The sequence below is a fragment of the Aptenodytes patagonicus genome, chromosome W, assembly GCF_965638725.1.
Source record: "Aptenodytes patagonicus chromosome W, bAptPat1.pri.cur, whole genome shotgun sequence".
NCBI lineage: Eukaryota > Metazoa > Chordata > Aves > Sphenisciformes > Spheniscidae > Aptenodytes > Aptenodytes patagonicus.
Window position 1 is genome coordinate 19531698 of NC_134981.1, and position 22758 is coordinate 19554455.

The 22758-nt window shown below is 43.1% G+C and overlaps 1 protein-coding gene across 4 annotated transcripts in view; it reads left to right on the plus strand.

The window, feature by feature from the left end:
- LOC143172054 (growth hormone receptor-like) overlaps positions 1-19697 on the plus strand; it is a 181915-nt gene extending 162218 nt beyond the window's left edge. For 3 of the 4 annotated variants that reach the window (XM_076361283.1, XM_076361282.1, XM_076361281.1), the window contains exons 6-9: positions 5032-5203; positions 8212-8302; positions 18273-18342; positions 18597-19697. In XM_076361283.1, the coding sequence (XP_076217398.1) occupies positions 5032-5203; positions 8212-8302; positions 18273-18342; positions 18597-19556 (1293 nt within the window). In that variant the 3' untranslated portion in view covers positions 19557-19697. Of the gene's footprint in view, positions 1-5031; positions 5204-8211; positions 8303-18272; positions 18343-18596 lie in introns of those variants that run through there. The other variant, XM_076361284.1, reaches the window with a different exon arrangement.
- Positions 19698-22758: the final 3061 nt, after the last annotated feature.

The window sequence follows — 22758 nt, forward strand, 5'->3', positions numbered from 1 at the left end:
GAGAAAGCAGTTTGCTCATGCTAAGTACTCTGGTGTTCTTCATTTTGAAAATAGCTTTTCAATTAGGAACATGCCATCATCTTGTGGAAATCTGCCCCAATTCCATTATGCACCATACTGAGGGCTTCACACCATGCCTAAATTTGCACTGGCCCCTTGCATGGGGCATAATTTTATCATGAGGAGCAGATAGACCTATTACTTTTATTAAAGTGACTGCTTATATAATGCTATTGTAGGTCAGAGTAGGTCTCGATCTGTTGGCAAGACATTTGTGCTGTTATCTGAGCTGGGAAACCAAACCCAGGAGTGATCCTTTTCGAATCCTGCAGGCACAGAACATGGTGGCACATGTTGGAAATTCCTATGACAGTGGCAAAACACTGACAGATTAATCTACACCTGGCCCCTGAGCGTGCCTGGTATGTCTCACCAAACTATAAATCAAATATGTTTTTACAAGTTTTCTTCTTTTAGAAATCACTCAGCAAATATTTTGAGCTCAAATCAGGATCCTTTTTCTCATAAAAGTGCCAAGACCTTTTCAAACCTTGTTAACTGAGGAACAGATTAAATTATCAGTTGCTTCTGAAATACAGGAACTTTTAAGCATCTAGAGGAACAGTACTACAAAGGAGTATCTCTAATGCTGCCTTGCAGAAGGTAAGTCAAAGAGCCATTACCCATTATCACTGCAGAAAGCCTGTAAACTTCTTTCAAACAGCTGCCATCACATTTGGCAGCAGTGGATTTGCATGATGGGGCTCTCCGTGCTCCAATCTGCTCTCACCCAGTTGCACTATGCGAGTCCTACAATGGGGCTAACCTCTGAGGATGAAACCACCATGGTGCGGAGGGCAGGAGTGTATGTACGCATGCATGGACACACATACACACATCTCTCTTCCCCCTTCAGCGGAATTGGAAAGGAAAATTATTTCCTATCTTAAACTGTTTTCAGACAAGGCAATCAAAAAAGCTAAAGAACAGATTTTTTTATGATTAAATAAGCTAGGACTTTCCAGCCTGGAAAAGAGACAGCTTAGTAGGGAGATCTACAAAATTAGAAAGAACAGAAAAGGAACTGGATTTGATTATTCACTGTCTCTTGCAATACAAAAAAAAGGGGGCAGCTAACGCTACTAGTAAGTAGAAGGTTCAAAGGAACAAAAGGAAACATTTCTCCAAAAAACTTGTAGTTGAGTTGTGAAAGTTCTTATTACATGGCATTTGGGATCCTAAAATTTTATACAAATGTATGTTCAAGAGGACAATTGCCAACTTTACAGTAAAAACTATTCAAAGGTAATAATTATAAAGGTACCAACTCTGGCTCCAAACCCCCCCAAGACACACATCACTGGAGGAAGGCAGAATATTCAGTGCTTGCTCTGTTCTTCTCTTCACTATGCATTCGGTAAACAACCATTTAAGATACAGGAGATAGGATACAAGGCTAAAGGAATTTTAGGTCTTCCTTGGCACAGCTATTACTGTTTTACAGCTGTTTTGAAAAGAGAAGCCTGCAAGGAAGATAGACATGAGTATCAGCCGATGGTGTTTTCAAATATTCTTTCTACTACAAAATAAATTACACTTTATTTAATCAGTCAGCCTAGTCTTGTCATCCCTGGTCAATAAGTTACATACTCAATCTTAGTAAGGCTTGCTATGTAACACAAACATGATACGAACTTTCTTTTCTTTTCTACTTTTAGTCAAAAATACGGGGTAAGGTCATGTCTGTTCATAGCTCTGTGCCAATAACTGCTATTCCATTTTACTGCTGAGTTATGTATAATGTATATATGGAGAGCTCAGAAAGAAGAGTATGGCAAGAATAGCATTAAATTCACAGTTTAGAAAGGTGTAAAGTCCTGTCCTCTTCTCTTGAACTCTACCCTGTCTCCTGTCTGTAAATGACACCCTCTCAGGCTCACTTACAAATTACTATGTAAGCACCACTCTGGGAGTGTAGCCAAGCATGGGACAGTCTAACCTATATCCCCTGTTTAGTCCATGGACAAAGTAATTCCTTTTTTTTAAAAAAAAAAAAAAAAAGGATGTCGTAAGGGAGGATACACCAAACTGTAAGGAAAGGCAACTTAATAAAGCCCTTCAACATGTAGTTATTTAGCACCAATAAAACTGATATTCCTGATCTTGTGTATAAAACTCCTATTAATTTCTCAGTTACCAGAATGCATACAGCATTCATGGTGGTTTTTAGCTTGCTCCCCAGGCAGAGATGTGAAAGGCAACAGTGACTTGAAGAACTGAAGGAACAGAATATTTCCTGAACTTTTGCCATGTACTTATTCTGCTGCCAAGATTGTACCTGGGGACAGATAGAAAAAGATTTATTTGTTGAGAGACCTCAAGACAGATGCTTGCAGGTTATGGTCTCCCCCCCTTGTAAATCTTGCGGAACAGTTCATGCAGCATTAACACTCTCCATGACTTCTATACCACACATGAAGATAAGGCAGAGGATGCATAGCTTTTGGGAACTAGTCACTGATGATATACCACGATCAGTTTGCGAGCAGAATAGGAGGGCTCAGCAAAGGGAAGGGGCCATCGTGGCTTGTAAGCCTGTAAAGTATGAGAATCATAGAATCATAGAATCATTAAAGTTGGAAAAGACCTCTAAGATCATCGAGTCCAACCGTCAACCCAACACCACCATGCCCACTAAACCATGTCCCTAAGCGCCTCATCTACGCGTCCTTTAAATACCTCCAGGGATGGGGACTCAACCACTTCCCTGGGCAGCCTGTTCCAATGTTTAACCACTCTTTCAGTAAAGAAATTTTTCCTCACGTCCAATCTAAACCTCCCCTGGCGCAACTTGAGGCCATGTCCTCTCGTCCTATCGCTAGTTACTTGGGTAAAGAGACCGACACCCACCTCGCTACAACCTCCTTTCAGGTAGTTGTAGAGAGCAATGAGGTCTCCCCTCAGCCTCCTTTTCTCCAGGCTAAACAACCCCAGTTCCCTCAGCTGCTCCTCATAAGACTTGGTCTCCAGACCCTTCACCAGCTTCGTTGCCCTTCTCTGGACACGCTCCAGCACCTCAACGTCCTTCTTGTAGTGAGGGGCCCAAAACTGAACACAGCATTCGAGGTGCGGCCTCACCAGGGCCGAGTAGAGGGGGACGATCACATCCCTACTCCTGCTGGCCACACCATTTCTGACACAGGCCAGGATGCCATTGGCCTTCTTGGCCACCTGGGCACACTGCCAGCTCATGTTCAGCCGGCTGTCGACCAACACCCCCAGGTCCTTTTCCGACAGGCAGCTTTCCAGCCACTCTTCCTCAAGCCTGTAGCGTTGCATGGGGCTGTTGTGACCCAGGTGCAGGGCCCGGCACTTGGCCTTGATGAATCTCATACAGTTGGCCTCAGCCCATCGATCCAGCCTGTCCAGGTCCCTCTGCAGAGCCTTCCTGCCCTCGAGCAGATCAACACTCCCGCCCAACTTGGTGTCGTCTGCAAACTTCCTGAGGGTGCACTCAATCCCCTCATCCAGATCATCGATAAAGATATTGAACAAGACCGGCCCCAAAACTGAGCCCTGGGGAACACCGCTCGTGACCGGCCGCCAACTGGATTTCACTCCATTCACCACAACTCTCTGGGCCCAGCCGTCCAGCCAGTTTTTGACCCAGCGCAGAGTACACCTGTCTGAGCCGTGAGCCGCCAGCTTCCCTAGGAGAATGCTGTGGGAGACAGTGTCAAAGGCCTTACTGAAGTCCAGGTAGACCACATCCACAGCCTTTCCCTCATCCACTAGGCGAGTCACCTGGTCATAGAAAGAGATCAAAAGATATCTTTTTAGATATCTTAGATAGAAGAGCCAAAAATGTCTCTTGTTTTCAAGCTCCGAAGAATCAAATGCGTGGTATTGTTTGTGAGCGATGTGTGATAGTGCGGCACAGCCAAGGACATACTAGTAAGAAAATGTGATTAGTAGAATAATCTAATCCAAGAGCACAATCAACTTTCATTCAGTGGGAACTGAGCACGCTTGGTGCCAGGCTCCTAGGAGGGCGAAAGTCAAAGGAAAGGCAACGTTGGGAATTTTTAAGTCCAGTTTTCAAAAAGAGAATAGCTAATATTCACATGATGGGAATAGCACAGAAAAAATTCCCTTTCATGCTGTTTCAGAGCACTGAGGATCTCAGATTTTATCACTCAACCTAGTGACAGAAATCCTTTTGCACTTTCCATTTTCTCCTTTTTGTCCTTTCATGTCCCCTCTTTACCTCCCTGAGCTCTTTGCTTCTACTGATGAATTCCCTGCCTCTTTCCTCAAGGTGCTTTCCCTCTACCCTTATTTTCTTTCCTTCTCTCTTTGATATCCCACTCTTATTGACTGTGATTCTGAGTTCTGCAATTCTGAGTTGATTTTCAACATTTTCCCTGATGGGTGAACGTGGGAGCGTGTGACACCCCGTTGCTGAATGCCCAGGAGAGACGGCTGCGGCGCAGAGCAGGCTGCTGCAGAGGGACAGATCCAGACGCAGTCCCAGGACGCAGCTTTGTTTTCTGTTCAGGGCCAGAAGTTTCCAGCTAACCTTGTGAAGTGGGAGGGTGGAAACTGGCTAGTTCAGCTCAATCCAGGGGAAAAAAAAAAAAAAGATTTACTAAGGGATCTACCTTGGCATCTTGAAGTAGTACAATTAGGGCTCATCCGACAATTGTGCTGCCTGCTCCACAGGGCACACTGAGCTTTTGCTATCAAGACAACAGAACTCGACTACCTAAAAAGTCAGAAAATACATTTTCGCGAACATTTGTGTGAATTTTGTTTTGCAATTTGAACTTGAAGTCCCCTGAATCACAGCAAAGCCTGATGGCTAGTAAGTCGAAAGTAAATGGTGTGAATTTTCTCTGAACTCTTCTCATGGTATTCTTACAGTTCCAAGTAGTAAAAAGGCCTTCAAATATTTATTTCTGAAATTAAGAAGCAGTGTAAAATTGCCAGTACAACTCAAACAAATAAATCACAGTCCTTCTGTCTTTACAGTTAGAACCCAGGCTCTCAACAATGGTTCCACTGTACTCTCTGAAGATGGGAAGAGATTATGAGATACGAGTCCGATCAAGACAACGTACCTCTGAAAAATTTGGGGAGTTCAGTGAAATCCTTTATATATCTTTTTCTCAAACAGGCGTTGAATTTGTTCATTGTGCTGAAGGTAAATAACCGAAGTGCAGCAAAGTGTTTTTATAACCATTGCTGTCTTTTTGTCTTTTGGGTGTTGGGTTTTGGGGGGGGGTCTCCTTACCTTTGATGTTGTATGCTTGAATGTATTGATAATTCAGCCTACTACATGAAAATCATTTGGTGAGATTGAGAATGTACAAATTCCATATACAAGTTCAGAAGTAAACTCAGCAAGACTTTCCCAGCTCATTAGAGAGCAAAAATACATATAGCTTTAAGAATCAGAAATAATAACTGCTGTTTCATATCCTATAGAGCCTAAAATACAGTTAAATCTCATACTTCATTGTGTAAACTGAGCACTCCAGTAATGAAGAGAAGAATCGTCACTTCTATTAAAGTGTTATACTGCTGGCTAAGTTTGTTATCAGAATGATGTGCTTTTCTGATCTGCCCGATACTATCAAGGACAGCGTTTTTCTGATTCTTGCTTCTGTCTTGTACTTGTTTTTAAAGTGCTATTAAAGACAGAAGAAGAAACAGCCATTGAGCACCACATTTTTTCTATTAAAAGAATGAGACAGTGCCTTTTCCTAAAGCATTCTCAGGTCTGAGCTACTAAATTAACTCTTCAAAATATGAGCTCTTCAGCAAGTTATTTTAACAAGCTGCTTCACTTAATTTTCCAGATTATTAGTGGAGGTGTTAAATAAAACCACCCATAACACTTATCTTTCAAAAGCTTGCTAGATTGGCCTTTTTAAATCTTTGTATTACTAGTTTTCATTCCTAATTTATATGAACAGCTAATGTTCTGTCCACATGGCATTATTTTGTCAAGGTTTTCATATGAATTACCTGGACAGGCTGGATCGATGGGCTGAGGCCAACTGTATGAGATTCAACAAGGCCAAGTGCCGGGTCCTGCATTTCGGCCACAACAACCCCATGCAGCGCTACAGGCTTGGGGAAGAGTGGCTGGAAAGCTGCCTGTCGGAAAAGGACCCGGGGGTGTTGGTCGACAGCCGGCTGAACATGAGCTGGCAGTGTGCCCAGGCGGCCAAGAAGGCCAATGGCATCCTGGCCTGTGTCAGAAATGGTGTGGCCAGCAGGAGTAGGGAAGTGATTGTGCCCCTGTACTCGGCACTGGTAAGGCCGCACCTCGAATGCTGTGTTCAGTTTTGGGCCCCTCACTACAAGAAGGACGTTGAGGTGCTGGAGCGTGTCCAGAGAAGGGCAACGAGGCTGGTGAGGGGTCCGGAGAACAAGTCTTATGAGGAGCGGCTGAGGGAACTGGGGTTGTTTAGCCTGCAGAAAAGGAGGCTGAGGGGAGACCTCATTGCTCTCTACAACTACCTGAAAGGAGGTTGTAGCGAGGTGGGTGTCGGTCTCTTTACCCAAGTAACTAGCGATAGGACGAGAGGAAACGGCCTCAAGTTGCGCCAGGGGAGGTTTAGATTGGATGTGAGGAAAAATTTCTTTACTGAAAGAGTGGTTAAACATTGGAACAGGCTTCCCAGGGAAGTGGTTGAGTCCCCATTCCTGGAGGTATTCAAAAGACGTGTAGATGAGGCGCTTAGGGACATGGTTTAGTAGACATGGTGGTGTTGGGTTGACGGTTGGACTCGATGATCTTAGAGGTCTTTTCCAACCTCAATGATTCTATGATTCTGTGATTCTAAGTTCTCAAGGTTATATATGAACAAAATTAAAATACTATGAAAATCTAAGGCCATCATACGAGCACAGTTTTCTTCAGTCACTACAACCCAGATTCTGCAAGTTGATCCATATCTATACATCTCACACAGCAGCAGTGATCTGATTTGATGGATCAGTTCTCCACCATGTACTGCATTGCTGAATTGGGACATAAGTTGGAAATTCGCAAGGGAAAATTGAGAAACCATAAGATGGTCTGGCAAAATTTTTTTCTTACTTGTTTTGTATTTTACCCTTAGGAACACAGAATTAAAATTGAATTTTTCCATTTTAAAAGTTAAGTTTTTAAATTCAAATGTAATATTCTAACTTTTTGAAGCAGCTGGACATTCACAGGTCTCACTAACATGACAAGGAGTTACTGGTTCTCCATTAAATTAGGGACCTAACATAGACATATCCAAATAGGACTTCAAATACTCATGCCTGAAAACATGTCCAGTCAAAATCTAAGCTGAGAGCAGAGGGCTAAAACTGATGCCTGAATTTTTTTTTTGTCCAAAAGGCTGTATATTATGTTCATGTATAGAATTCTAAAGCTCCCTGTCCAGTATTTCTTAGCCCAAAAAATGAGTAAAGTTTGTATGGAAAACTTAAAATTGGGAACAAATGAGAAGAATCTAAGGCTACAGCCAGAATAAATTTCTCTATACTTTGTATTCTACAGTGTCAGTTTAAGTATGATGGAACTTCCAGTTTTTAAAAGATAAAACATTTCATTTATCAGCATTGTTATTCATCCCTACCAAATCACATTTCTCAATGACCTAAATTCTCTCTTTGTAGCCACCTGCAAGGTAAATAAAAGGGAGAAAAATTTTTTTTTTTTTTTTTTGCAATTGGTGGTTCACAACATAATTAATGTTCTGCCTTTAGAAAGAGTAGTATTATGCTTTTTGACACCACCATATTTTAGTTTCTGTGAGAGAAGACTAGTTTGTCTATGATTTAGCATGCTATTAATAATGTTCTCTCAGCTTGGGCTAACAAGCAGTAACATGGCATTATATGCCATCAGGACTACTGGTAGCATGTTCCAAGCAGGCAGAATGTTCCTCGTGGCTTGTTTTGCTACATATATTGTCTGTACTAAGATCTTGTTTATATTAAAAATCTCACAAATGCAATATGGAAACCGTTGAGACCAAAAGGATATTTTTATTTCTGCTTAACACAACTTTCACATTTAAGTAACCAAAAATTCTCCTATCGGTTTTTATGACTTTGGAATCCTCAGGCAGCCGAAGACAAGGTTGAAATTAAAGATGCAACAGAGATGCAGATTCCTGCTAACATGTTTTTGTTCTGTTGTTTCAGAAATTGAGTTTCCGTGGTTCTTAGTTGTTCTCTTCGGAGCATGTGGGCTGGCTGTAACAGTGATCTTAATCCTGTTGTCCAAACAACCAAGGTAGAGAGTTTTTATTTGTCAGATTTTATGTACTTGTAGCTTAAAAAATAGAGTGCTTAAATTTTTTTCAAATCTGGGGGACTAGAAACTATTTTGAGGATTGTTGTCCATCCTCTTAAGCTACATGGGTGCTGGCATATGTACTTACTGGGCCTTCAGCAGTGAGAATCTGATTATGTTGACAGCTCCTGTTCCCTTTAGATTGCAGAACATTTTATACTACAGTATTTACTTAGCTAATTTATTTAGGCTTTGAAGGGGATTGGTTTTTTAGTCCATTCAAATTTTGTAAATACTATTTTTACCCACTTACTGTTCAAAAGTTTTACACAAACATATGTCTATATATTTGGTTTTGTTCTTAGACTATTCCACTAATCTCTGACTATTTCTTCATTGAGCCAAGGGAAAGAGCTTGAGTCATAGGGGAGTATTTGGTCTCTGTGGATAGACTGCAGCTCCTATAAGTAACAGGAATAAAATAAAACAAAGCTCAAGATTGTGTCATTTATAAAAATGACACAATGACACATATATAAAAATGACAAAATGGTCTCAAAGTGAATTCATCCCCTAAAATGTGTGTTCAGGGATGGGTTTTGGCAGAATAATTCAGCTTTGATGTCATACCAGTACTGTCCTAGACTATGGAGCAACACCATGATCAAGCCCCAGCGCACACATGCATGTTGTCAGTGGTCTTGTATATACACTTTGAAAATGAACACTGAGGTGTTTTGCACATACCAGCATAAGGACAAGTCACTGAAGTGAAAACAAGATGGTGCAGTTGGAACAGCTCTAAAAAAATAATTTAGGCAAGCAGCACTATGCTTTGGCAGTGCTTAACTTAAGGAAGCCACTCCCTGCAATAGCATCCCAATCCCAGTGTTAAAAGCAAGGCTCCTGATACAATACATGACAAAAGCTAGATGTGTCAGAATGGGGCAAGAACAACTCGCACATGGGACCAGGAGCTCACTAAGATCAGCACACTGAGCAAGGAGTGGCTTGGTCACAGAAGATCCTGAGGGCTGAAGCATGTCTCTGATCACAGCTCATTAATATCTTCCATGCTAATCATGATTGCTGGAGGAGGCTTTTCTCCACTGAGGACCATTCATCTGGAAAGTTTTTCTGGACCTATGGGCCTGCACCCTTTCCTTCAAACTGGTGCACGTGGTGGTGGGAGTGGCAATGTCTTCTGCAGAAGAGCAGGCTGCATAGGTTTCCAGTAATGCAAAATATCCAGGCTCAGGTTCCTCCTGTATCTGAAAAGATATCAATTCATAGTTTCCTCAACTCTGATCTCACAAGATCTGAACCAGGCTCCCTAGGACAGATGCCATAGGGTTAGGCCATACTCTTTTAGAGTTGAGAGATGTAGGCTTGAATTATGCGAGGCTAAGAAAGGAGCAGAGCATAGTTCTCCCTCCTAAATGATTTCTCCAGGCAGTGAGTGGTAAAATCCTTTGTCTGTTTTGTTAGAAGCAGTGCCCAATCCTGTCAGAATAGCTGATTTGTGGATTCAACTGTAAGTGCAAATCTTAAACTAGTACTCTGAGAGCCCAGCCAGTGCACAGCTAACACCGCCCCTCCAGGGAATAGGTGGAAAATTACTGGATTTCTGGCTCTCATTGAGGCTTGCTGGGCAGAACTTTGAGGGTCTGCCAAAACCAAAAACAGCTAGGGAATTTGGGCCTGCCATAGTTAAGCAGAAGTTGCCTAAATTTCTCTCCAGCACTTAAGACCCCTCTGATCCTCCCTGGACCTCACCAAGGTCACTAACAATGCAGCAAAACTAATATTTGGATTTGGATCTACCATTCACACAGCTTACTTTCTAAAATAGGTAAGTAAACCAGTATAATGAGAATGCTAAATTTTCCTTTTGGGAAGTACAGTTTATCTGTTTGCAAAAGAAGCAGGGAGGTAAAATGGAGGAGGTAGGCATGACCTGCTATTGTTGGATTATTATTAATGGAAAAATCATCTTTCTGTTTGGGTTTTCTTTTTTGTTGTTTGGTTGTGGGGTTTTTTTCCTCAAAGAATTAGAAATTCACTTTATGAAGAATTAGAGTAATATCTTTCCACAGTATGCACATGCATAAGCAAATTACTAATTCTTTCTCTACAAGGGTAAAACCCTGTTGTTATTATATATTACTTGTTACGTTAATAATTCAGAAAACAGAAGTGTCATAGAGATGGCAAAATACTAGCCTAAATTTTTGAAGTTGTGTTTCTGTTTTATTTATTAGTTCTAAAGTAATTCACTCTTTTCACCAACTCCTTTTTTTTCTGTTCCCCTATTTAAATTTATTGGGCTTATGCAAGACTACTTTCTCCCTGAAAAAAAAATTGTATCAGGTTCCTTTGAAAATTATGTAAAAAGGGAAACTATTAACAGTGCTCTAGGAATTTACTCTCCTTCTATAGAGCATTAAATTATCAAAGATCGAAGTCCAAAATGGATTCCTACATGTCGTGGTTTAACTTCAGTCAGCAACTAAGCACCACGCAGCCGCTCGCTCACTCCCCCCACCCCCGGTGGGATGGGGGAGAGAATTGGAAGAGCACAAGTGAGAAAAACTCGTGGGTTGAGATAAAAACAGTTTAATAATTGAAATAAAATGATAATAATAATAATATGATAATAATAATAATAATAATACACAAAGCAAGTGATGCACAGTACAATTGCTCACCACCCGCCGACCGATGCCCAGCCAGTCCCCGAGCAGCGGCTCCCCCGGCCAGCTTTCCCCAGTTTATGTACTGAGCATGACGTCACATGGTATGGAATGTCCCTTTGGCCAGTTTGGCTGTGCCCCCTCCCAGCTTCTTGTGCACCTTCAGCCTTCTCAGTCGGTAGAACATGGGAAGCTGAAAAGTCCTTGGCTAGTGTAAGCATTACCTAGCAACAACTAAAACATCGGTGTGTTATCAACTTTGTTCTCATCCTAAATCCAAAACACTGTACCAGCTACTAGAAAAGAAATTAACTCTATCCCTGCCGAAACCAGGACAATATCCACCCCTTATTCTATACCATCTGCGTCATGCTCAAGTCTCATATTTTCCAGTACATTTTCATTAATCACCACCCCTTTTATATATATATATATATATATATACACACACACACAGAGATATCATTCCCTTCGTCTGTGGGCCATCCCTCTAAAATGTTCGGTGAGTTCATTTAGTCCATGACTTCAGGCTCCATCTGTCATAATAATCTTTCAGGGCAGGAAAAATGGAGATGGTATGTGGTGTTGGATTGTTCCATGTTGAAGTCAGTTCTGGTACCATCATCACTGTGCTTTGCTTGGTTTCAACTGAAGCTATTCTTCATTAGTCTGGGTGATTCTTATTGCAATAACATTAGTATGGCATATAATATTATTAGTATTATTAGTATATCTGTGTATTATTAGTATAACTATTATAACTATAATTAGTACTTAACATCACATAATTCAGATCATTGGCTATTCTCACCCAAAATCAAATCCCCTTGAGGTACACATCGGACTTCCCCATCCTCCCGCATTATCCACCAAGTGCACCCAGGTCCTTGAGCAAAAGCAATCCCATGGATGGGTTTGCCTCTGCCTGAGGCAGGAATAACCCAGACTGTCTTCCCCAGCATATTTTTTATGTGCACTACAGGGACTTTATTCCCATCTACAGTACGTAAAAGTTCTGACTGGGCAGGGCCTGCTCGATTGGCAGATCCCCGAGTGTTGACTAACCAGGTGGCCTTTGCTAAATGCGTATCCCAATGTTTGAACGTCCCGCCACCCATTGCTCTCAGTGTAGTCTTTAACAGTCCATTGTATCGTTCGATTTTCCCAGAGGCTGGTGCATGATAGGGGATGTGATACACCCACTCAATGCCGTGCTCTTTGGCCCAGGTGTCTATGAGGTTGTTTCGGAAATGAGTCCCGTTGTCCAACTCAATTCTTTCTGGGGTGCCATGTCGCCATAGGACTTGCTTTTCAAGGCCCAGGATAGTGTTCCGGGCGGTGGCATGGGGCACGGGATATGTTTCCAGCCATCCGGTGGTTGCCTCCACCATTGTAAGCACGTGGCACTTGCCTTGGCGGGTTTGTGGGAGTGTGATATAATCGATCTGCCAGGCCTCCCCATATTTATATTTCAACCATCGTCCTCCATACCAAAAAGGCTTTAACCGCTTGGCTTGTTTGATTGCAGCGCATGTTTCGCATTCATGGATAACCTGGGCTATAGTGTCCATGGTCAAGTCCACCCCTCGATCACGAGCCCATCTATATGTTGCATCTCTTCCTTGGTGGCCTGAGGTGTCATGGGCCCACCGAGCTAGAAATAATTCACCCTTATGTTGCCAGTCCAGATCCACCTGAGCCACTTCAATCTTAGCAGCCTGATCCACCTGCTGGTTCTTTTGATGTTCTTCAGTGGCCCGACTCTTGGGTACGTGAGCATCTACGTGACGTACTTTTACAACCAGGTTCTCCACCCGGGCAGCAATATCTTGCCACAATGCGGCAGCCCAGATGGGTTTGCCTCTGCGCTGCCAGTTGCTCTGCTTCCATTGCTGCAACCACCCCCACAGGGCATTTGCCACCATCCATGAGTCAGTATAGAGATAGAGCACTGGCCACTTTTCTCGGTCAGCAATGTCTAAAGCCAGCTGGATGGCCTTTACTTCTGCAAATTGGCTCGATTCACCTTCTCCTTCAGCCGTTTCTACAACTTGTCGCATAGGACTCCATACAGCAGCTTTCCACCTCCGATGTTTTCCCACAAGACGACAGGACCCATCAGTGAACAGGGCATATTGCTTCTCATTTTCTGGTAGTTCATTATACATTGGGGCCTCTTCAGCACGCGTTACCTCCTCCTCTGGCAATATTCCAAAATCTTTGCCCTCTGGCCAATCCATGATCACTTCCAGGATTCCTGGGCGACTGGGGTTTCCTATTCGAGCCCGTTGTGTGATCAGTGCGACCCACTTACTCCATGTAGCATCAGTTGCATGATGTGTACAGGGGACCCTCCCTCTGAACATCCAGCCTAGCACCGGCAGTCGGGGTGCCAGGAGGAGCTGTGCTTCAGTGCCGATCACTTCTGAAGCAGCTCGAACCCCTTCATATGCTGCTAATATCTCTTTTTCAGTTGGAGTATAGCGGGCCTCGGATCCTCTGTATCCCCGACTCCAAAACCCTAGGGGTCGACCTCGAGTCTCCCCTGGTGCTTTCTGCCAGAGGCTCCAGGTAGGGCCATTCTCCCCGGCTGCGGTATAGAGCACATTTTTTACCTCTTGCCCTGCCCAGACTGGCCCCAGGGCTACTGCATGAACTATCTCCTCTTTAATTTGTTCAAAAGCTTGTCGTTGCTCAGGGCCCCATTTGAAATCGTTCTTCTTCCGAGTCACTTGATAGAGAGGGTTTACAATCAGACTGTAATTTGGAATGTGCATTCTCCAAAAACCCACGACGCCTAAGAAAGCTTGTGTTTCCTTTTTGCTAGTTGGTGGAGACATGGCTGTTATTTTGTTGATCACATCCATTGGGATCTGACGACGTCCATCTTGCCATTTTATTCCTAAAAATTGGATCTCCTGTGCAGGTCCCTTGACCTTACTTTGTTTTATAGCAAAACCGGCCTTCAGCAGGATTTGGACTATTTCCTTCCCTTTTTGAAAAACTTCTCCTGCTGTGTTGCCCCACACGATGATATCATCAATGTATTGCAGGTGTTCTGGAGCTCCACCCTGTTCTAGTGCAGTCTGAATTAGTCCATGGCAAATGGTAGGGCTGTGTTTCCACCCCTGGGGCAGTCGGTTCCAGGTGTACTGAACACCCCTCCAAGTGAAAGCAAACTGTGGCCTGCACTCCGCTGCCAAAGGGATTGAGAAAAACCCATTAGCAATATCAACTGTGGCATACCACTTGGCTGCCTTTGACTCCAGTTCGTATTGAAGTTCTAGCATGTCTGGCACAGCAGCACTCAGCGGTGGCGTGACTTCATTTAGGTCACGATAGTCTACTGTTAGTCTCCACTCTCCATTAGACTTCCGCACTGGCCATATGGGACTGTTAAAGGGTGAGCGGGTCTTGCTGATCACTCCTTGGCTCTCCAGTCGACGAATCAGCTTATGGATGGGAATCAGGGAGTCTCGGTTGGTGCGATATTGCCGCTGGTGCACTGTGGTGGTAGCAATTGGCACTTGTTGGTCTTCGACCTTCAGCAACCCCACAACAGAGGGGTCCTCCGAAAGACCAGGCAAGGTGGACAGCTGTTTAATTTCCTCCATCTCCAAGGCAGCTATACCAAAAGCCCACCGGTACCCTTTTGGGTCCTTGAAATACCCTCTCCTGAGGTAGTCTATGCCAAGGATGCACGGAGCCTCTGGGCCAGTCACAATGGGGTGCTTCTGCCACCCGTTCCCAGTTAAACTCACTTCGGCTTCCAATACAGTTAGCTGTTGGGATCCCCCCGTCACCCCAGAAATACAGATGGGTTCTGCCCCTATATAGCTTGATGGCATTAGGGTACACTGTGCACCGGTGTCTACCAGAGCCTTATACTCCTGTGGGTCTGATGTGCCAGGCCACCGAATCCACACAGTCCAGTAAACCCGGTTGTCCCTTTCCTCCCCCTGGCTGGAGGCAGGGCCCCTCTAGTCCTCATCACAGTACTCATTTCTCATTCCTTGTACGTACGGGTCAGATGTTTCTTCATTAAGATCAGGAGTAAAATCAGCCCTTCTACTCTCTCTGGGGAACTGCCCGCTGGAAACTGGAGCAGCAATTTTCCTGGAAGAACCTCTTTCTGTGATTGTTTTCCCTTGCAATTCACGTACCCGTGCCCCTAGGGCTGCGGTAGGTTTCCCATCCCACTTCCTCATGTCCTCTCCGTGGTCACGCAGATAAAACCATAGGGTGCCCCGTGGTGTGTACCCTTTATATTCTCTCTCTTGAGCAAAAGAACGCTTACTTCTAATAGCCGAGATACTGGTCCGTACAGGTGAGGAGTAGGACCTATCCTCTCTGAGTTGCTGGATCTCCCGGGACAGTTTTTCGGACAGTTTCTCCACAGCCGAGACGATGGAGGAAGAAAGACTTTCCTCGTATTGCCGGAGTTGACTAGCCAATTCATCCACTGTTTGTTCCTCTCCATCTTTCCAGGTCATCACTGCCAATGAATTGGCGTATGACGATGGTGAGCTCCTTATAAACTTCCGCCACATGGGTCGTGTGCACTTGACTTCGTCTGGATCTTTGGATAGTTGTTCATTGTTCAGGTCACCATAAATCACCTCCAGCACAGCTAATTCTCTCAGAAACTGGATACCCTTCTCCATGGTGGCCCACTTGCTTGGGCGACATATGACATCTTCCTTAAAGGGATACCTTTCCTTCACGCTTGACAAGAGTCGCCTCCAAAGGCTGAGGATACGTGTCCCTTTTCCAATTGCTTTGTCAATGCCCCCTTCCCTGGAAAGGGATCCCAGCTGCTTGGCTTCCCTACCCTCTAATTCCAGGCTACTGGCCCCATTATCCCAGCATCGGAGCAGCCAGGTGACAATATGCTCACCTGGACGGCGGCTGAAATCTTTTCGTATATCTCGCAGCTCACTCAGGGATAGAGATCGGGTGGTCACTGCCTCGTTTATGAGTTCTTCCTCTTCCTCCTCCCCGATCAGCGGCCGGCTCTCCTCCTCCCGTTCTCGTGATGGCCCTTCTCCAGGGTACTCGTACAGTTCTTCCTCCGGTTCCCTTTTAGAAGAAGCTTCTTCCTCCCTTACTAAACGAGCCGACTTCCGCTTCCAAAATTTCTTCTTGTGTACAGGGGCGACTGATACCGGCACAGGCTGGTTCTTTGGTTCAGCCACAGGGCCTGTTGCCGGGGTTGGAGTGGTCGCAGTGCATGTCGCCGGGGTTGGAGTGGCCGCAGTGCAAGTGCATGTCACCGGAGTCCGAGTAGCCGCAGGGCCTGTCGCCGGGGTTGGAGTGGCCACAGTGCAAGTACATGTCACCGGAGTCTGAGTGGCCGCAGGGCCTGTCGCCGGGATTGGAGTGGCCGCAATGCATGTCGCCAGGGTCTGAGTGGCCACAGTGCATGTCGCCGGGGTCTGAGTGGCTGCAGTGCATGTCGCCGGGATTGGAGTGGCCGCAGTGCATGTCGCTGGGGTCTGAGTGGCCGCAGTGCATGTCACCGGGGTCTGAGTGGCTGCAGTGCATGTCGCCGGGGTCTGAGTGGCCGCAGTGCATGTCGCCGGGGTCTGAGTGGCTGCAGTGCATGTCGCTGGGGTTGGAGTGGCCGTAGTGCGCGTTGCCCGGGTCTGAGTGGCCGCAGTGCGTGTCGTTTTACTGTCAGAGCCAGAGACCTTCCCTTCCCTTTGAGGGCACTGAATGGTGTTGAACAGGGCTCGGTAGGCATGGGCCAGGCCCCAGCACGTTGCAATGAGCTGCATCTCTCTGGAGTTGCCAGGGTGACAGCATACTTTTTCCAAATATTCTACTAACTTTTCAGGATTCTGCACTTGCTCAGGGGTGAAGTTCCAAAACACTGGGGGTGCCCATTGGCCTAGGTACTTGCCCATCTTGTCCCACACACCCTGCCACTCATAATTATTCAGCCTTGGGGCAGATCTCTGGATGATATTCTTAAATTGCTTACCAACTTTAGACAAAACCGAAACAGTATTCCCAAGAAGTATTAATAGAAGTATCTTAACTGCCCAAGGATGTTCAAAATACTGAAAAATTACTGTAATGAAGGAGGAAACATTATAGAAGAAGGTAGTGGCCCTGCCATTCTGTATTTCCTCCGTAAAAAAACTCTCAGAAAAGTTACTGCAATTGCTAGTTGTCTCCACGAAATGATCTCCGTGGTACAGTAACGGCTTCATTGCGAAGTTTACATACCACACTAACGTCAAGGTCAATGTTCTAAAAACAAACCTCACAAGCGAGACATCACTATTCACTGCAGACCACAGCAAACTGCAAAACCCAACACCAATCTTTAACATGTACAGCAGGAAAAAGAGCGCGATGCAGATTATACAAATCAATATCGAGAACAGAGAAACCAACATTGTGACCCACAACTACTAACAGATATAAGTTCTTTAATACACTCCGGTTAACCTGTTATTATCTCAAACCCTTCGAGCCCCACGTTGGGCGCCAAAAAGGACTGTCGTGGTTTAACTTCAGTCGGCAACTAAGCACCACGCAGCCGCTCGCTCACTCCCCCCCACCCGGTGGGATGGGGGAGAGAATTGGAAGAGCACAAGTTAGAAAAACTCGTGGGTTGAGATAAAAACAGTTTAATAATTGAAATAAAATGATAATAATAATAATATGATAATAATAATAATAATAATACACAAAGCAAGTGATGCACAGTACAATTGCTCACCACCCGCCGACCGATGCCCAGCCAGTCCCCGAGCAACGGCCCCCCCCGGCCAGGTTTCCCCAGTTTATGTACTGAGCATGACGTCACATGGTATGGAATGTCCCTTTGGCCAGTTTGGCTGTGCCCCCTCCCAGCTTCTTGTGCACCTTCAGCCTTCTCAGTCGGTAGAACATGGGAAGCTGAAAAGTCCTTGGCTAGTGTAAGCATTACCTAGCAACAACTAAAACATCGGTGTGTTATCAACTTTGTTCTCATCCTAAATCCAAAACACTGTACCAGCTACTAGAAAAGAAATTAACTCTATCCCTGCCGAAACCAGGACACCACATAAATGTATGTGATTTCAACAAGGAAGGCTGCAGAAAACTTGTTTTTTATTTGGAATGAGAGAAAACAATCATTCTTTTCCTTAGCACTATTTGAAATTGAATCTTCAAACATTTCAGTTTTGAAGTAAATAAGTATAAACGCAATGTAAAGCTCTCTTCTTTCTAAACTCCTTATAAAGGACCACTGTCAATTAAAAGCCATCATTTATTTTTTCTAGGTTAAAAATGCTGATTTTTCCTCCTGTGCCAGTTCCAAAGATTAAAGGGATTGACCCAGATCTCTTGAAGGTAATATTGTGCTCTAAAATCTACAGTGGGAATCATTGTAGTAGTAGCAGGTGACAATTGTTGTCCCAGGCAGAACAATTTTGTAGGAAAAAATTACGACATGGGGGGAGTTGCCACAGAATTAGTTTTCATAAAAAAAAACCAAACCTTTGCAATTATTACATCAGCTACAGTTACCTTTCCTTAAGTTAACACCATAAAAAGCACAAGCATTTTTATTCTTTCCTTTATAACATTTTTTTCTTGCTTTATAGAAAGGAAAGCTAGATGAAGTGAACTCCATCTTAGCCAGACATGACAGCTACAAGACACATCTATACAATGACGACTTGTGGGTTGAGTTTATTGAGTTGGACATAGAAGACCCCAAAGTAAAGAACAGAGTCTCGGATATCGACAGGCTCCTGAGTGAAGATCATCTGAAATCACAGAGTTGCTTAGGAGCGAAGGATGATGATTCTGGACGGGCCAGTTGTTGTGAACCAGATATTCCAGAGACAGACTTCAGTGCAAGCGACACATGTGATGCCATCTCTGATATTGATCAGTTCAAAAAGGTAACTGAAAAAGAAGAGGATCTCTTGTGCCTTGATAGAAAAGATAATGATGAGTCACTTTCAAGTCTTGCCGACAGAGACACCCAAAAGCCGCATACTAATACTCAGTCCAAAAATAGCCAGTTGTGGCCACCTTTTGCAGACAGCATTGACTCAGCTAGTCCATCGGTCCATACCCAGCTAAGTAACCAGAATTCATTGACAAATACTGACTTTTACGCACAAGTGAGTGATATTACTCCAGCAGGCAGTGTTGTACTTTCACCAGGGCAGAAATCCAAGGTGGGGAGAGCACAGCGTGAAGGCTGCACAGAACAAAACTTCACCATGGACAATGCCTACTTCTGTGAGGCAGATGTGAAAAAATGTATTGCTGTGACTTCCCACGAAGAGGATGAGCCGCATTTTCAGGAGCAAAGCTGTAATGAGGACGCTTACTTCACCATGGACAGCCTTACCACTACCGGTGTCAATCTTGGAGCTTCAACAGCGGAAACCCCAAGTTCAGAGATGCCTGTCCCAGACTATACGTCTATTCATATAGTTCACTTTCCACAAGGCCTTGTGCTCAATGCAACTGTACTGCCTGTGCCAGACAAGGAATTCATGTCTTGTGGCTATGTGAGCACAGACCAGCTGAACAAAATCATGCTGTAGCTCTTCTTTGACTAGGTGTGTGCAGTCACAGCAGAGAGTCAGCTCGGGCTTGTACACTGAAACCAAAATGAAGTCTAAAAGTTTTTCATGGTTCTTATAATTTTATCTGAAATGTTGAAACATAAAATATTCATCAAAATATTCCTATTGTGTTCTGTAAATATTATCTATGAATTTGTCTTGAGACTGTTTTACTAGCAGTGACTGTCTTGTTCTTGTGGGTGTTGATTTTTGTGATACTAAACATTGAAATGGCTATGTTTAATGTACAGTAAATCATGCTTTTTGATAAAGCTCAAAATCAGGTGGTTTGAAGTCTAAGAATTTAGTAAAAATTGTGCTGTTGGCAGAGATCTTTATATCAATAATAGGGAACTGAACATATAGGTGAAAAAACAAAAGTAGTTTGAATAACAAACATCTATTTTTATTTATATAAATTAATAAAATATATTTTAATATTTTAGTCATAAAAACATAAATGTTTTATATTACACTACACACTGTAGTTTAATTATGATGACCCACCTACGGAATGTAATTGCTGCAATCTTAAAAAGGAGTTTTCTGTTTTATAAAAGTTTTGTTTGCAGCAAAAAGAAAAAATATATTTTTACAGAGCCATTTTATACCTCCGAAGAAACCTGTAGAGAAATTTTCAAATATTGTAGAAACTTACAGTAACTGATTCTATTACTTTCTTAGGGTAACTAATATAGAAATATACATTAAATTTAAAGCTTTGTAGAAAACTTTAAAATATAAAAAATATTTGGTCAAATGATTCTGTTTTTCATCAGATTCTGGTTAATGCTAATAATATACTATTTTATAAGCAAGATTTTGTTGACCACAGTATTAAACAGTGTGCAACTACACTTTCATTGAAAATTTTTGAAAACATGTGAATAAGCTCTGGTGACTTAGCAGCATTATCTTTTCACATTCGACCAACTTCTGAAGCCCTCCTACAGCCAAAGGTATCGCTACAGTTATTAGTTTGCGCCACATAAAGTCTTGATTAAAAAAATAAAATAAGGACTTCAGGATTTGGCCAGCAGTTCATTTTTAAAGCTATAACAGGATTAAAAGACTTCAGTGGAACAAGGGAATCGAATACAGTATTGTTCAAAAGTGTTTATCATTTTTGCAGCCTAACAGCATCTCCTCTGACCGTGTTAGGCAGACTTTCAGAAGGAGAGAAAACTGAAACTCGGTGGGAAAGCTCTCTTTGTTCTTACGTATATTAAGAACTTGACGGAGCTTTGCTTCAGAAGTTACCTTCCTAGACCATAGTTCCATCATAGCAGGGTTCTTCTTAGAAAGCAAATAGGGACGTTCATTTCCTTTCTCTGACCTGAACAGAAATGTATGAAGAGCAGTGAATGCAGGTCTTGTTCATGATGTCTCCCACTGAACTCACTGATGCTCTCTTTGTGACCAAGGGCTACAGAACCGGGCCCAACTATTGGGTGGGATTTTTAAGTTTAGCACGTACTTTATGGTAAATGTGCATTAGATATTCTGCTAATTTGCTGCTATATTTTTCTAACAGCTACATTATTTAGTTTCATATAAAATTTCATAGATGATAAACACTAATGCAAGTAATGCCTATGTGTGTGTTTGGAAGAAGTTTCTTACTCTGTTTTTATTGCCAAAAATAGTTAAATACCTCAGTCAAACTCAGAATGTCATTTTGGTACTTTACTGGTCACACAAGCCATTATACGCTGGTCAGAAGATGTGTCTTTCAGTTTCTATTTAACTTTCCTTATGTCGGTGTTTTATTTGTTTTTCTCAAAGTTTAATAAATGTATTGTCTTTGTTCTGTTCTGACACAATGTGTTTTATTGCAGATAATTAAATTTTTATGGAAAACAGACTTTATCAGGAGAAATCAAGTATTTCACATTGAATAAAGTAGAATGCAGCTTTCCTTAGAATAGAAGCAATGCCTACTGGGATCAGTGTTTTCACTGATTGATATTGTTTAACTATAGTTAAAAATAGAAGCACGGACTAAAATTTATAGATGGAGGTAGGACATGCTGTACCCAGAACTGGCCAAGACGTGTTACTAATTTAGCAGACCAGTTTACCTTTGGCTGGAACAGCCCGTGGTTGCAAATAAATAAGCTGCACTAGTTCAAGATTTGCACCTACAGTTGAATCCACAAATCAGATATTCTGACAAACCTCAATAGTTACTTGTTGTGATAGTTAAAACCTAGCAGTATATGAACTCTGAAATGTCAGAAATATCAGATAGTCTGTCTCTATGAAAAATGCCGTATCTTGAACGTCTCCCAGTGTGTAACTTAGTAATGTGCTACTGCCTGTCTTCTCTCTCTAGGGGTAGAGAGGGAGCTGTTGGAGAAATCCAACTAGACAAGGGTAAACCCTTTCCTCCCAAGGGAATCAGAGTGTGATTCAGTTCCTCTACACAGAAGTCCAGTACCATTTAAGGTATGTAATCAGGCTTCCAGGTGCTGGTCCAGAACAGCACAGGCCTTGTGTAGATTCTGTCTTATCTAAAAGCCTGAATGATGGTAGATGTCCATGTTTTGGCAGTTGAATTGATCCCCAGTGGAAGAAAACAGCTCCGGGAATGTAAATGTCTTTGTTTCAGGTAGGTCTAAGTTACCATTATAGTTAATAGTCTAAAGAGCTACTTAGCTGACCCTATCTAGGTGTCTGCTTTAGGTGAGCTGATTAGGGCTCTCCACTCTTCAGACTAGAATGGGAGCATGGACATCTTGCTCATGTTCAGACACCAAAATATATTTGTTAATTAAGGTGTCTTAATGTTGAGCTGAATTTCACCTTAGCTGAACCCTTGGACAACCTAAGTCACAGAGGGGCATTGGTGTTCTCTTATGGTTTATGCCCTCTGTAAAAACAACTTTGTCTGTAGAACTCAGTGCAAATGAACTATCATGATAAATAAATATGCTTGCTTATACCTCCTGCTTGAAGAATTAAGCTTCAGAAGGCTTATGCCTTTTATAAGACTCTAAAAATACCTTGAGCTCCAGTGGGAGTCTGAGGATTCACAGCTGGACTTAAAGTAAGAAATGGCAATGAAGACAGTGGTTCACCACTGCCATGTGGGGAACTCCAGCTCCCACTACTCTCACCTGTGCCAGTTCCAGTGCTCTCTGCCAGTGCTCTTCCACGAGCTGATCCAACTTTCTAAAAC